Raw genomic sequence first — 10,924 nt, 5'->3', positions numbered from 1 at the left:
TGCAGTGATCTTAATCATAGCACGCAGTATGTACAGGGTTTGGCACTTTGTACACTTGGCTGCATGGGCTCCTCAGAGATGTGCAGAGATCTTGCAGGAGAGGTAGAGAAACTCCTGAAAACCTCCAATTCTTACTTAAGAAAAAAGGTAACGTTTAATGGAACTAAACGTCTGGATTTGGATTAGGGAATATTCTAGAGATAAGGCAAATTATTCATTTTTGAAAGCTCTGGTGATACTATATGATGTATCTTTCTCTGTGCGGTAAATGTCTTTTAAATAACTATGAATCAAATGTTTAGAAATTACTATTTTTTATATTAATTTTGGAGGTGATTTTTTTTTTATTCTTAATCAACTCCAATTGATAAGTGATTGTGAACACTTTGATTTTTAAAATTTCTCTTTTTCAAGGAAATGGTTTATAAATAAATGTTACTGTATATCCTAGATCGGGGTTCCCATACCCCTGGCCACAAATTGGGACTGGTCTGTGGCCTATTAGGAACCGGGCCGCACAGCAGGAGGTGGGTGTCAGTGGGTGAGCAAGCAAAGCTTCTTTATCTGTATTTGCAGTCGCTTGCTAGCATCACTGCCTCAGCTCCACCTCAGGTCATCAGGCATTAGATTCTCATAGGAGTTCTGGCCCCTGGTGCCAAAAAGGTTGGAGACCACTGTCCTAGATGGCATATTTAATTACTTTCTTAAGTACCTGATTCTAAACAGTGTTAAAGTGATTATGAACAAATATTTACAAATTTACTTTTATCCTAATAATTAGTGCCCATGTCTTTGCATTAGTTAGTGCCTTTGAGTCTGTGGCAGTGCAGTTCCATTGGGACCTAGATAATTATTAGGGAAAGATAAAGAACACACTTTCTGAAATTGGCATGTCTAAATAGAATAGTAATAGAAGACAATGAACTTGCCCTTTGATCTACTTTTATTTGTTAATATAACCATTTTAATGTTAATTTATTGTACTTGAACCCTAAAACTTTTGTAAACAAAGGGTATAAAATTTAGAACTCCAAAAAATGAACTCATACTAATGTCTGGTTGGCATTTATTGTGCCTCTGTGTTAATGATGTGAGACAGGCGCTGAACGGGCCAGGCTGTTTTCCAGGATCCTACACTGTTGATGATGGCTGCAACCAAAGCCAGCCCTTTCTCTTAAAGAATGTGTGGGCTGCTCTTGTTCAGAAAGTACGTTATTTCCTTAAATAGAACATTCCTGAGAATTAGAGGAAAAAATCTCTTTTACCCAGATATAACATAGGAAGAATTAGCTGAAATCTTTTCTTATTAATGTTTCTAAACTTTTAAGGTATTCCACTCCAACAAATATGGTTGTGTTGGTGGGTAACTAAAATCAGTCTTTGAATGTACCTTTCTTTCCAGTGAGCAAGCTAAGACCATCTTTTCAGTGGAGACTAGCTAAGTATCTTTCAAATGAGTTTATTGATGTCAGCAGAGTGAATTGGGGAAAGGTATAGATATTATTAAAAGTAATAGCAGATTTAAAGTGTCTGCAAGACGTATCTTTCAGTTGCATGGTATTTTTTATAAACCCTTATTTGGTCATCTTACTTAAAGGAACGATGATCACAGATGGAAGTCTTTGTTTTTTACTTTGCAACTCCACATAAGTTATGTTTAACTTGTTTCATAAATTCATGTTAACCATGGTCTAGTCTAGAAAGTTAATCCACTTATTTAGCAATATCTGAACAAAAGGACAGGTGAGCTAAAAGTTCTCATTGATGGAATAGTATAAGTTGGAACACCCCAACCAGTTAATGAATAATAAATCTGATATCTAACTTCTTTCTTTATTTTTCTAGTAGGCGAACTCGTTGATAAGGTTTTTGTTGTTGTTGTTTATATGATCTATTGCCCTGACTTAATTGAAATAAATCTTTTGTCCTTTTATTTTTTTTTTTTATAGGCAGCACTGTGTGCTGTTCATGTCATCAGGAAGGTTCCTGAACTTATGGAGATGTTTTTACCAGCAACAAAAAACTTATTGAATGAAAAGAACCATGGTAATATGATTTGGATGCACTGGTGAAGTACTGAGGGAGAAAGGGAAAGAGAAGAAGCTTCAGGCAGTGTTATCCTTCTGTCTTAGTGCGGTGGAGTTGCCTTTCCATTTGCTCAGATGCTTTTCCAGGGAGGGCTGATCAGTTGAATATCTCTTCTACTCTCGTATCCTAGGTTTATGACTAGAGATTGATTCCTTCATAGTGAACTTGTTTTTCATTTCTGGTCCTCTTTTACTATACAAGTACTGTATTAAGTTTCTAATATTTAATAATTATTAATAATTTAATAATTATCTTAGCCTTGATTTCATATATAAAACCCTTTAATTTCCTGGCTATTTTGTAATAGAAGAAAAAAATATTTCTTTATTGCTTCATGGTAGATGTATAAAGTTTGTGAAAATCCTTTTAGGTTACTTGTAACAGGAATTCGTAATGGGTACTCAGATACATTTATATAAAACTTAAGAGAAATTAAATGGAATGTGGCTATTCTTTCCCAAATATTTTATTCTTATTTTGAAGTCAGTGAAACATGTTTTGAGTAAAGAAAATGCATGTCCCAAATGCTAAGAGAAAAAATGGTTCAGATATATTTAATTAATTCAGTCCCGAACCTACCAGGCTCAAAATATTGAACAAATGAATGTTTGGGGCACTTCTTATTTAGTGAAAACTATTATGAATTTCTTTTCCCTCACTCTAGAACAAGCAAATTCCCTTTGTCTTCCACAATTACTGTACTTTAAAGTTTCGATACATTTTATTTGGAAATTTAACTTCTTATTAAGATTTTTGTGCCTTGAATTATTTATCAGAACTCAGCTAAGGGCTTATTAAGTATAGAGCAGAAGATACCTAGCTTATATTGACTGTGAGTGTGTCTTTATAGATATTCTCAGATGGAGAGATACATGTATTGGTTACCAATTTTTTAGCAGTTATTTTGGTCACATAATTGTTTAAAATATTCTGATTTGACTGACTTGACCAGAATTAAATCAGTAGGCGTCTATTAAATACTTTCTTTGCATTCACCTCAATGCTTAGATTCTTGGAAAGATTAAAAAACAAAAGTAGCAACTATCCATTTGGAATTGACCTTCAGAACTCAAAAGTCCTGTTCTGTGAAGTTGAATAATACAGCCTCATTTTTGGTGTTCATTTGCTCTTTTCTTTCAGGTGTCCTTCACACATCTGTAGTCCTCCTTACCGAAATGTGTGAGCGAAGCCCAGACATGCTTGCACATTTCAGAAAGGTAGGTGCCATTCTGTACGCCTAAGCCTTTCTTCATTGAAAATGATTTCCCTGAAAAGTACATAATTTTCTGACTTATAAAATAAATTTTCTTTTGAAAAGAAGCTGTGGAGCTGAATAAAGGGCATAACCAGTCCTGCTGTGTGGTAGGGCTGGAAGCCAGATTTAGGCATATAAAAACTGGCAATAGTACAGTGTTTTCCCTTTCATAATAGAAGTCTTCTCTCATTGTTGGCAGACATACCAATCTCTCATGTGCTTTATCTGCTATTTTCACATTGAAGTCAGGAAATGTAACCTGCAGTCAAATTACAGACAGGAATGTGTTTGTGTTTATTTTTTTAGGCAGGTAATTTCATTTCATGTTTTTGTTTTATTTATTTATTTATTTTTTAGGTGAAACTGTAGACTGATTTTTGACATTACTTTTACCTACCTCAGCGTCCCCCACTGCTCATTTTAGGCTATTGACTCCAGTGATGGAAATCTCTAGCTTTGTTAATTCCCTTACAGCATTCGAAAGTGGAAATTTTTGTTTTTTTTTTTCCCACTTACTTTTAGAAGGCAGTAGTAGGGAAAACTCAGAGAAAGACTGTTCTTTGGGTAGTTACATGCATTTAATTTTTTTATAGGGTGCTGTTCACCCCATAAATGGGGCTTACTTTCTACTTTAGATTTAATGAGACTCTAATAGCAATGCTTTTTTTTCTTTGCCCTGACCCCCAGATGTTCACTTCACGTCTTGATTAAATTATTGTAAAATAGTATGAGACCCGTATCTGTCCCTAATGCTTGCTTTGTATGTTTTGTTCCTGTTGTCTGTTTGGAATCCTGCTGTATGTTAGAATGAAAAGGTAAGAATTAACCCTCTTTTAGATGGTGCATGCTGGCATTAGGTTCTTAGTAGCTTTTGTGTATCCATCCACAAATGTGGCTTTTAAAAATATACTAATGCTGAAGCTGTGTTTAATAATATGAATTATTCATTATAGCATTTTTGGCTAACCCCCTAGTCCAGTTTTTGTCTTGTCTCTTAAACTCCTGACTCCAAAGTCAGCCTTGAATTTCAGTTGCAGCCTTTCCTGAATTGTAAGCCTCCTTCTCTGCCTTTCCTTTATCTTCACTTGAGAAACTGAGCAGTTTCCCAGGGTCCTGGTGATGGCAGTTCTAGATCAGTTTGGAGCCTTGACGCAAAACACTGCTTCTTTTTGAAGTAGATATTTTGGAGCCATATGTGAGTAACTTCATACTTTAAAAAGCTCTGTGTGTGTTTCTAAGCTTTCAGTTCAGACTTAGAGCTTTTATTTCTCATTTATCTGCACTTAATCTTATCTAAAAGTTTTGAAATAAAAAAAGGATTTTGCGGTAGAGCGGGTGGGCATCAACTGATTTTCATGGCTGCAGCCTTTCCCTTTGTCATCTTATTTTGTTTGTCTTGTCATCAGTTTTAGTAACTCGCATCTTTGTCTGAACAATAAAGCTGAGTTCCAAGAATTAGTATGCTGAACACTTAGACCTTTGTGCTTTTTGTCCAAGGGTGATCTTATGTGGTGTGCTGACCTTGTGGCAGTAAATAAAACAATTTCTAAGTTTAGTAGCCTGAAATAAAAAGACTTCTCCAAGATAGGACCTAGATGAAAAAAATAGTTAGGGATATGTGTAGTACAAAAAAGTAGGCCCTTGGAAAGTATGCAGGATGAGACTCTGCAAGAGCTTGGTAACTAGATGATCCTGGTTTTATTACATTAATTTTAAAAGAGTGTGTAAAATCATATTATTCTTACCTCTAATGTAAATCCATCCACAGTTGACAGATTGAATGTGGATTCTGTTTAGAACTTACAGGTCTCCATGGCTTGGATTTGTTTTAATATTGGAGTTGTCCAAATTAAGTTTTTGTATATGAATCAATTCTGAAATGTTGTGGCCAAACTTATTTACATTTGTGTAGATTATGTTTTCTGTATTTAGAGGTGGACTTTGTGAATGTTTTGAGTGCATACCTTTGGCATACTTTGGCTTTTGTTTTGATCTTGATCCCTCTTTAGAGCTGGAGAGTAGGAAGGGGATGGAGTCCAAATACAACAAGAAAAAATAATTGAGTTGCAGCAAAATTAAGGCTGTTCTGATTGCCTCAGAAAGAGAGGTGATTCAGTTCACTGTGGACTCTTCTAAATTTTAGGTAGAGTTGTTTATTTAGCTAAATTGAGTTTTTAGTTGGAGACTGGAAAAGTTCCTATTGTGGCATACATTTTGGAGTAGGGTTTTAACGTTAAGTGATTGATCAACAGAATGAAATGAATAATATTTAAAGCATTTTTAAGTTCAGCTTGACAATACAATTGCTTCTACTATGTGTTAGGACAAAAAAGGAATTTTGACCATAATGAATGTATAATTTCATTAGTAAGATAAGACAAGAAAACAGGCAACAGATCAGTCTGTATAATTAAGTGCTAAAATTAAATTTTACTGAAAATTGTGTCATATAAGTTAAGAGTAGAGGAACAAAATTTTTATGGCTTTGATATCTTCTTAAGATGAAAGAAAGTTTTCATGTGTCTTTTCTATTTGATCAATGTTGGAGGCTTTTGTATTTCCTGTTGTTTGTTGGAAAAAGACATTACTAGCTCTATTGAGATAATTTTTTTCTCTATTCGAGATGGTATATTTTAAAACTATGATTTTAATAAGATCACCAGTATTTTTGGTGCGATACTATTTTGTATTCAGATGTTTGTATATGTGTTGCTGAAGAGAGCACTATATCCAAATATTTGAATGAATGTAAACTGAACATGTTTGTGCCACCTAGGTATGTCAAGTTCTATAGAAGTAGAAATTCAATACGCTCCATGGGCGTCTGTTTTTCTTGGTTCCCATAGGCTTTCTGACCTACTGTTTTTTGTAGTATCTTTGCATGTATAACTCTGGAGTAAAAAATTCTAGTTTTTAAATTCAGAGAAAATACTTCGTCCTTCTTGAGTTCTTGGCAAAAATACTCCTGTTACATCTTTGAATATTAACAATATACTAATATATTGTATCAATAGTGCTTGGACTCAGACCCTTGTATCCTTTTCCTAAGCCAAATTACCTGTCTATTCTTGAGAAATTCTTTGATGTTCACTGTTCTTTGATGCATTTTTCTTCCTACAGCTTGTGCCCCAATTAGTTCGTATTCTAAAGAACCTCATCATGTCCGGATATTCACCAGAACATGATGTTTCTGGTATCAGTGACCCCTTTTTGCAGGTGAGCTTTAAAGAAAGTTTTGGATATATCATATATGAGTTTAATACCTTTGGAATAGATCATTTCCTTCCACCTAAGTTAATGTTGGGCAGAAATTTGGTAGTTAACTGATTACATTAATAAATGGTTAATAAGTGACTAGTGACATAGTTCTGTATTTTATTAGATTAATAAAATGAAATTATGGTTCTAATAGTCAAAATTCTGTACTACATAGAGACTTATCAATATACAGACATACCTCATTTTATTGTGTTCCAAAGATGTTGCATTGTTTTTATAAATTGAAGGTAAAACCTTTTACCAGCAAAAAGATTACGACTTGCTTTATTGCGGTACTCACTTTATTGCAGTGGTCTGGACCCAAACCCGCAATGTCTCCGAGGCATACCTGCAATATAGCTCTGTAGGCAGCAGTATCCTTTTGGTTTGAGTGGCAAAGTGCGGGTTGTCTAACAACGTCATTAAGACACAGAAAGATATATAATTTATCTGAAGGCAATTAAAAATTTTTTCCTGTTTGAAATTTGACCATTTCTAATGAGATCTGAGATTTCATTTAAGTTATTTGAATTGCATACCAGCAAAGTTCCTTTATGCCAGACATAATTTGTTGACATTTCTCATATTTTGCATATTAGGTACGAATTTTGCGGTTATTAAGAATTTTAGGACGAAATGATGATGACTCAAGTGAAGCTATGAATGATATATTAGCACAGGTGAGTGACCAAACTTGCACTGTATTAAATATTCACCTTAGTATAGCAGGGAGTAGAATGATTCTGGTTATATGGAGCAGTTTTATTTTGTTCCTCACTGGTGGCCATAATCAATCACAGAATGCCTCTTACTACCTCTGGCTATTTTTTGGAAGCATCGTTTATCACTTATGTACCGCCCTCTGTGTCTTTTCAGGTTGCCACTAATACGGAGACTAGTAAAAATGTAGGAAATGCTATTCTTTATGAAACAGTTTTGACTATCATGGATATTAAGTCAGAGAGTGGACTGCGGGTAAGCCTTTTTAAGTCTTTTCTTCTCCCTAAACATTTCATTTAAAATAATTGACTTGGACTTTAGTACTCTGAAAATGAATTTCATTTGAAAATTAACTTTAAGAAAGAATGATGCATAATGTACAGTGCTGCATTTTGGTATCTGAAGTATTTCTCCCATTGAAGGCTTAATATTAATTATAATAAAAGTTTGGAAGATCTTAGATATAATTAGATATATAAGTATTGTTGAGTGAAGGAGACATTTCAGAATAAGCTTTTATTAGAGCTATAATTTGAGTTCTCATCACTTCAAACAAGATATCATATTTGAATTAATTTTTTATATTTAAGAAATAAACACATAAAGTGAAACATCTCAAATAGTACAGAAGGTATAAAGGGAAGAAAATGTTCGCCTATAGCTTACACATGTAGACTCTCAGTTCTTCTAGTGGAAAATAGTTACCATTTTCTGATATATTTTTTCCAGAGATGTTTTTTCCATATTTAAATGTTTGTACATGTGTATTTCTTTCCAACTTTTAAATACTTTATTTGAAATAATTTTAGATTTATAGAAACGTTGCAGAAACAGTTGACTTTCTGTATACCCTTTACTCAGCTTCCCCTAATGCCCTCATGTTAACATCTTGCATAACTATAGTGTAATTGTCAAAACTAAGAAATTAATATCAGTACCATGCCATGAACTAAATTATACACCGTATTCAGATTTCACCAATTTTTCTCATAATATCTGTTTCCTGTTCTAGGAGCCAATCTATGATTCCACCTAGTATTTAATTGTTATGTTTCCTTAGTCTCCTCCAGTCTGTGACAGTTCTCCATATTTCCTTGTCTTTCATGACTTTTGATCAGTCATTTTTTAGAATTTCTCTCAGTTTGGCTGTGACTCATATTTTCTCATAACTAGATTTAAGTTATGCTTTTATGGCAAGACTATCACAGAAGTGATGTACCGTTCTCAGTATCTTATCAGGAGGCACATGCTATTTCTTTGTCTCACTTCATTAATTGTGATACTAACCTTGATTGTTTGGTTAGGGTAGTATCTACTGTGTGTCTCCACTGTAAAGTTGTTATTTTTCCCTTCATAATTAAAAATATTTTGGGGAGACACTTTGAGACTGCAGATACCTTGTTTTCTTCAGACTTTTGCTCATTAATTTTAGTATCTATTAAAGGATCGTGTCTGCACCAGTTGTTAGGGTGGTGTTTTAATGATACTTTTCTATTTCCTGCATTCTGTCCTCATTAAATAATTGGAATTCCTCTATAGGGAAGATTTCTCCCTCATGAATTTATTCATTCTTTCAATCACTTATTAATATAAGAGTAGCTAACCTATAGTCTTGCAAGAAACAAATTTACTAACTACAATATAACGTTAGTTCTTTTCGTAGTTCTTTTTGTCTTTAACATTACAGTAGCAAAATAACTGAGGGTTAGTTCTTTCCCTCTTCTCACCTTTCTGGTAACATATGTATATTGCCATGCATTATGTTTGAGCTAGTTCATGTTCATGTGTAGAGGCCATCATCATTTAAAAAAAATTGTAATAGAATATACATAGCATAAAATTTACCATTTTAACCACTTTGAAGTCTGTAGTTCAGTGGCACTTCAGTACATTCACATGGTAGTACAACCAACATTATCACTTACCTTCAGAACTTTTTGTCTTTCTAGTCTAGAAAATACCAACTACCACCTTTAAATAGTTGGCACCCATCAGAGGCCAGAAAGTGATTCTTAAAGAATATAAATATTTAATTTTCCTAGATTTTTAACCTATGCTATTTTTCTTTAGGTTCTAGCCATAAATATCCTCGGTCGTTTCTTATTGAACAATGACAAGAATATTAGGTAAGTCAACTGAAAAAATGTCTTGCATTTTATTATTATAAACTCAGTTTTTTCAAGAGTGACTTTGCTCAAGATTACACACATTTTGAGTGACATATCTAGAACTTCAACTTGGAACACTCAGGATTTCTATTTTTAGTCTGGTCTTAAAACTACCGTTTTGTGAAGAATTTTGAGGATTTGTCTCATGGTTTAATTTTCACTCCTGTTTGTAAAGCAAGTTTATACTATAAAGCAGGAGTGCAAATTACTTGCTTACAAACTTTTTCTGTAAAGAACCAGATGGTTAGTATTTTAGGGTTCTGTGGGCTTTTGGGTCTCTGGCAGTTATTTAGCTCTGCCTTTTAGTGTGAAAACAGCCGTAGACTATGTAAATGATGTATGTGGCTATGTTATGATAAAAATTAATTTACAAAACCAGACAGCAGAGGACTCGATTTTTGCAGGTATTCTGTAGTTTGCTGACCCCTGCTCTAAATTAAGAAGAAAAATATAACATTTCAGGTCATAAACCTGTAATGTCTTTGTGAATTCCAGTTAATTTTTAAAAGCAGATGAATTTATCAGTGTTATCTATTATTTTGTTACTTTCCTGTATGTAGTATTTCCTGCTTTCCTTTTCTTCTTCTCTAATTAGGAGAAGTTTTTTTTTTCCTGTAATGTTAATCTTGAAAAAAATGTGGAAATAATCATTTTGGTACCTCGCATTACCTTCTCCTTCCAAAAGAATTTTTACATACTTGGATCTTAAAAACTCAGATTTTTGGAGGGGCAATTTTGGTACTAGTGTCAAATAAAAGAAAATACAAACGATATAATTGAAATCATGTCCTCTTACATTTGGGATTAAGGCCTGAAAAGGCATACTGTGTGCTTATTTTGTTATGCTATTTGGAAGAACTTGAAAGAATTGAGTCAGTCATTTTTAGAAGTTTAAATGGACTTGACCATGAACACAAATCTAAATCCAAGGCTGCTTCTGGTTGCCACTTTAAATTAGAGCATCTCTTATACTTTTAAAATGTTACATTGTACTCATTGTCTTATCTTTCATATGTTTAAAAATGTATGGTTTCCTTTAGTCTTTAGACATTTTTTTGTCATTATTTAGGCAGAGAACTACACTGAATTTTACATTTTCATTCTGTCCTGCAACTTTGTTTCATCCAGATATGTAGCTCTGACATCTTTGTTGAAGACTGTGCAGACAGATCATAATGCAGTACAGAGGCACAGAAGCACAATTGTGGACTGTCTAAAAGATTTGGATGTCTCAATAAAACGGTAACAGATTATTGATAGTTCTCTCCCTCTGCCCCACCTAACTCTGAAATAGTTTCGAAAGTGAGAATGTTGACATTTATGTGTTTAGTTGTCATTGGCACATATGAATTCCCTGCAAAGTAAATCTTTTCATAGAAAGGATTGGCAGGGAGAAGTTTAAGTCAGTGAAGGGGGCCAATAAGGCATACTTCAG

At 33.8% G+C, this 10,924-nt stretch overlaps 1 protein-coding gene across 3 annotated transcripts in view; it reads left to right on the top strand.

Moving 5' to 3' along the window:
* Positions 1 to 10,924, top strand: part of AP1G1 (adaptor related protein complex 1 subunit gamma 1) — a 63,780-nt gene that overhangs the window by 29,966 nt on the left and 22,890 nt on the right. For 2 of the 3 annotated variants that reach the window (XM_016164431.2, XM_036231404.1), the window contains 9 exons: positions 6 to 147; positions 1,950 to 2,046; positions 3,229 to 3,305; positions 4,150 to 4,158; positions 6,464 to 6,559; positions 7,201 to 7,281; positions 7,478 to 7,576; positions 9,392 to 9,447; positions 10,618 to 10,731. In XM_016164431.2, the coding sequence (XP_016019917.1) occupies positions 6 to 147; positions 1,950 to 2,046; positions 3,229 to 3,305; positions 4,150 to 4,158; positions 6,464 to 6,559; positions 7,201 to 7,281; positions 7,478 to 7,576; positions 9,392 to 9,447; positions 10,618 to 10,731 (771 nt within the window). The remainder of the gene's footprint in view (positions 1 to 5; positions 148 to 1,949; positions 2,047 to 3,228; positions 3,306 to 4,149; positions 4,159 to 6,463; positions 6,560 to 7,200; positions 7,282 to 7,477; positions 7,577 to 9,391; positions 9,448 to 10,617; positions 10,732 to 10,924) is intronic. The other variant, XM_016164433.2, reaches the window with a different exon arrangement.

This window comes from Rousettus aegyptiacus, unplaced genomic scaffold (assembly GCF_014176215.1).
Source record: "Rousettus aegyptiacus isolate mRouAeg1 unplaced genomic scaffold, mRouAeg1.p scaffold_m13_p_14, whole genome shotgun sequence".
Classification (NCBI taxonomy): Eukaryota; Metazoa; Chordata; class Mammalia; order Chiroptera; family Pteropodidae; genus Rousettus; species Rousettus aegyptiacus.
The sequence above is the reverse complement of the archived record's forward strand: the minus strand, read 5'-3'. Positions and strand labels throughout refer to the sequence as shown.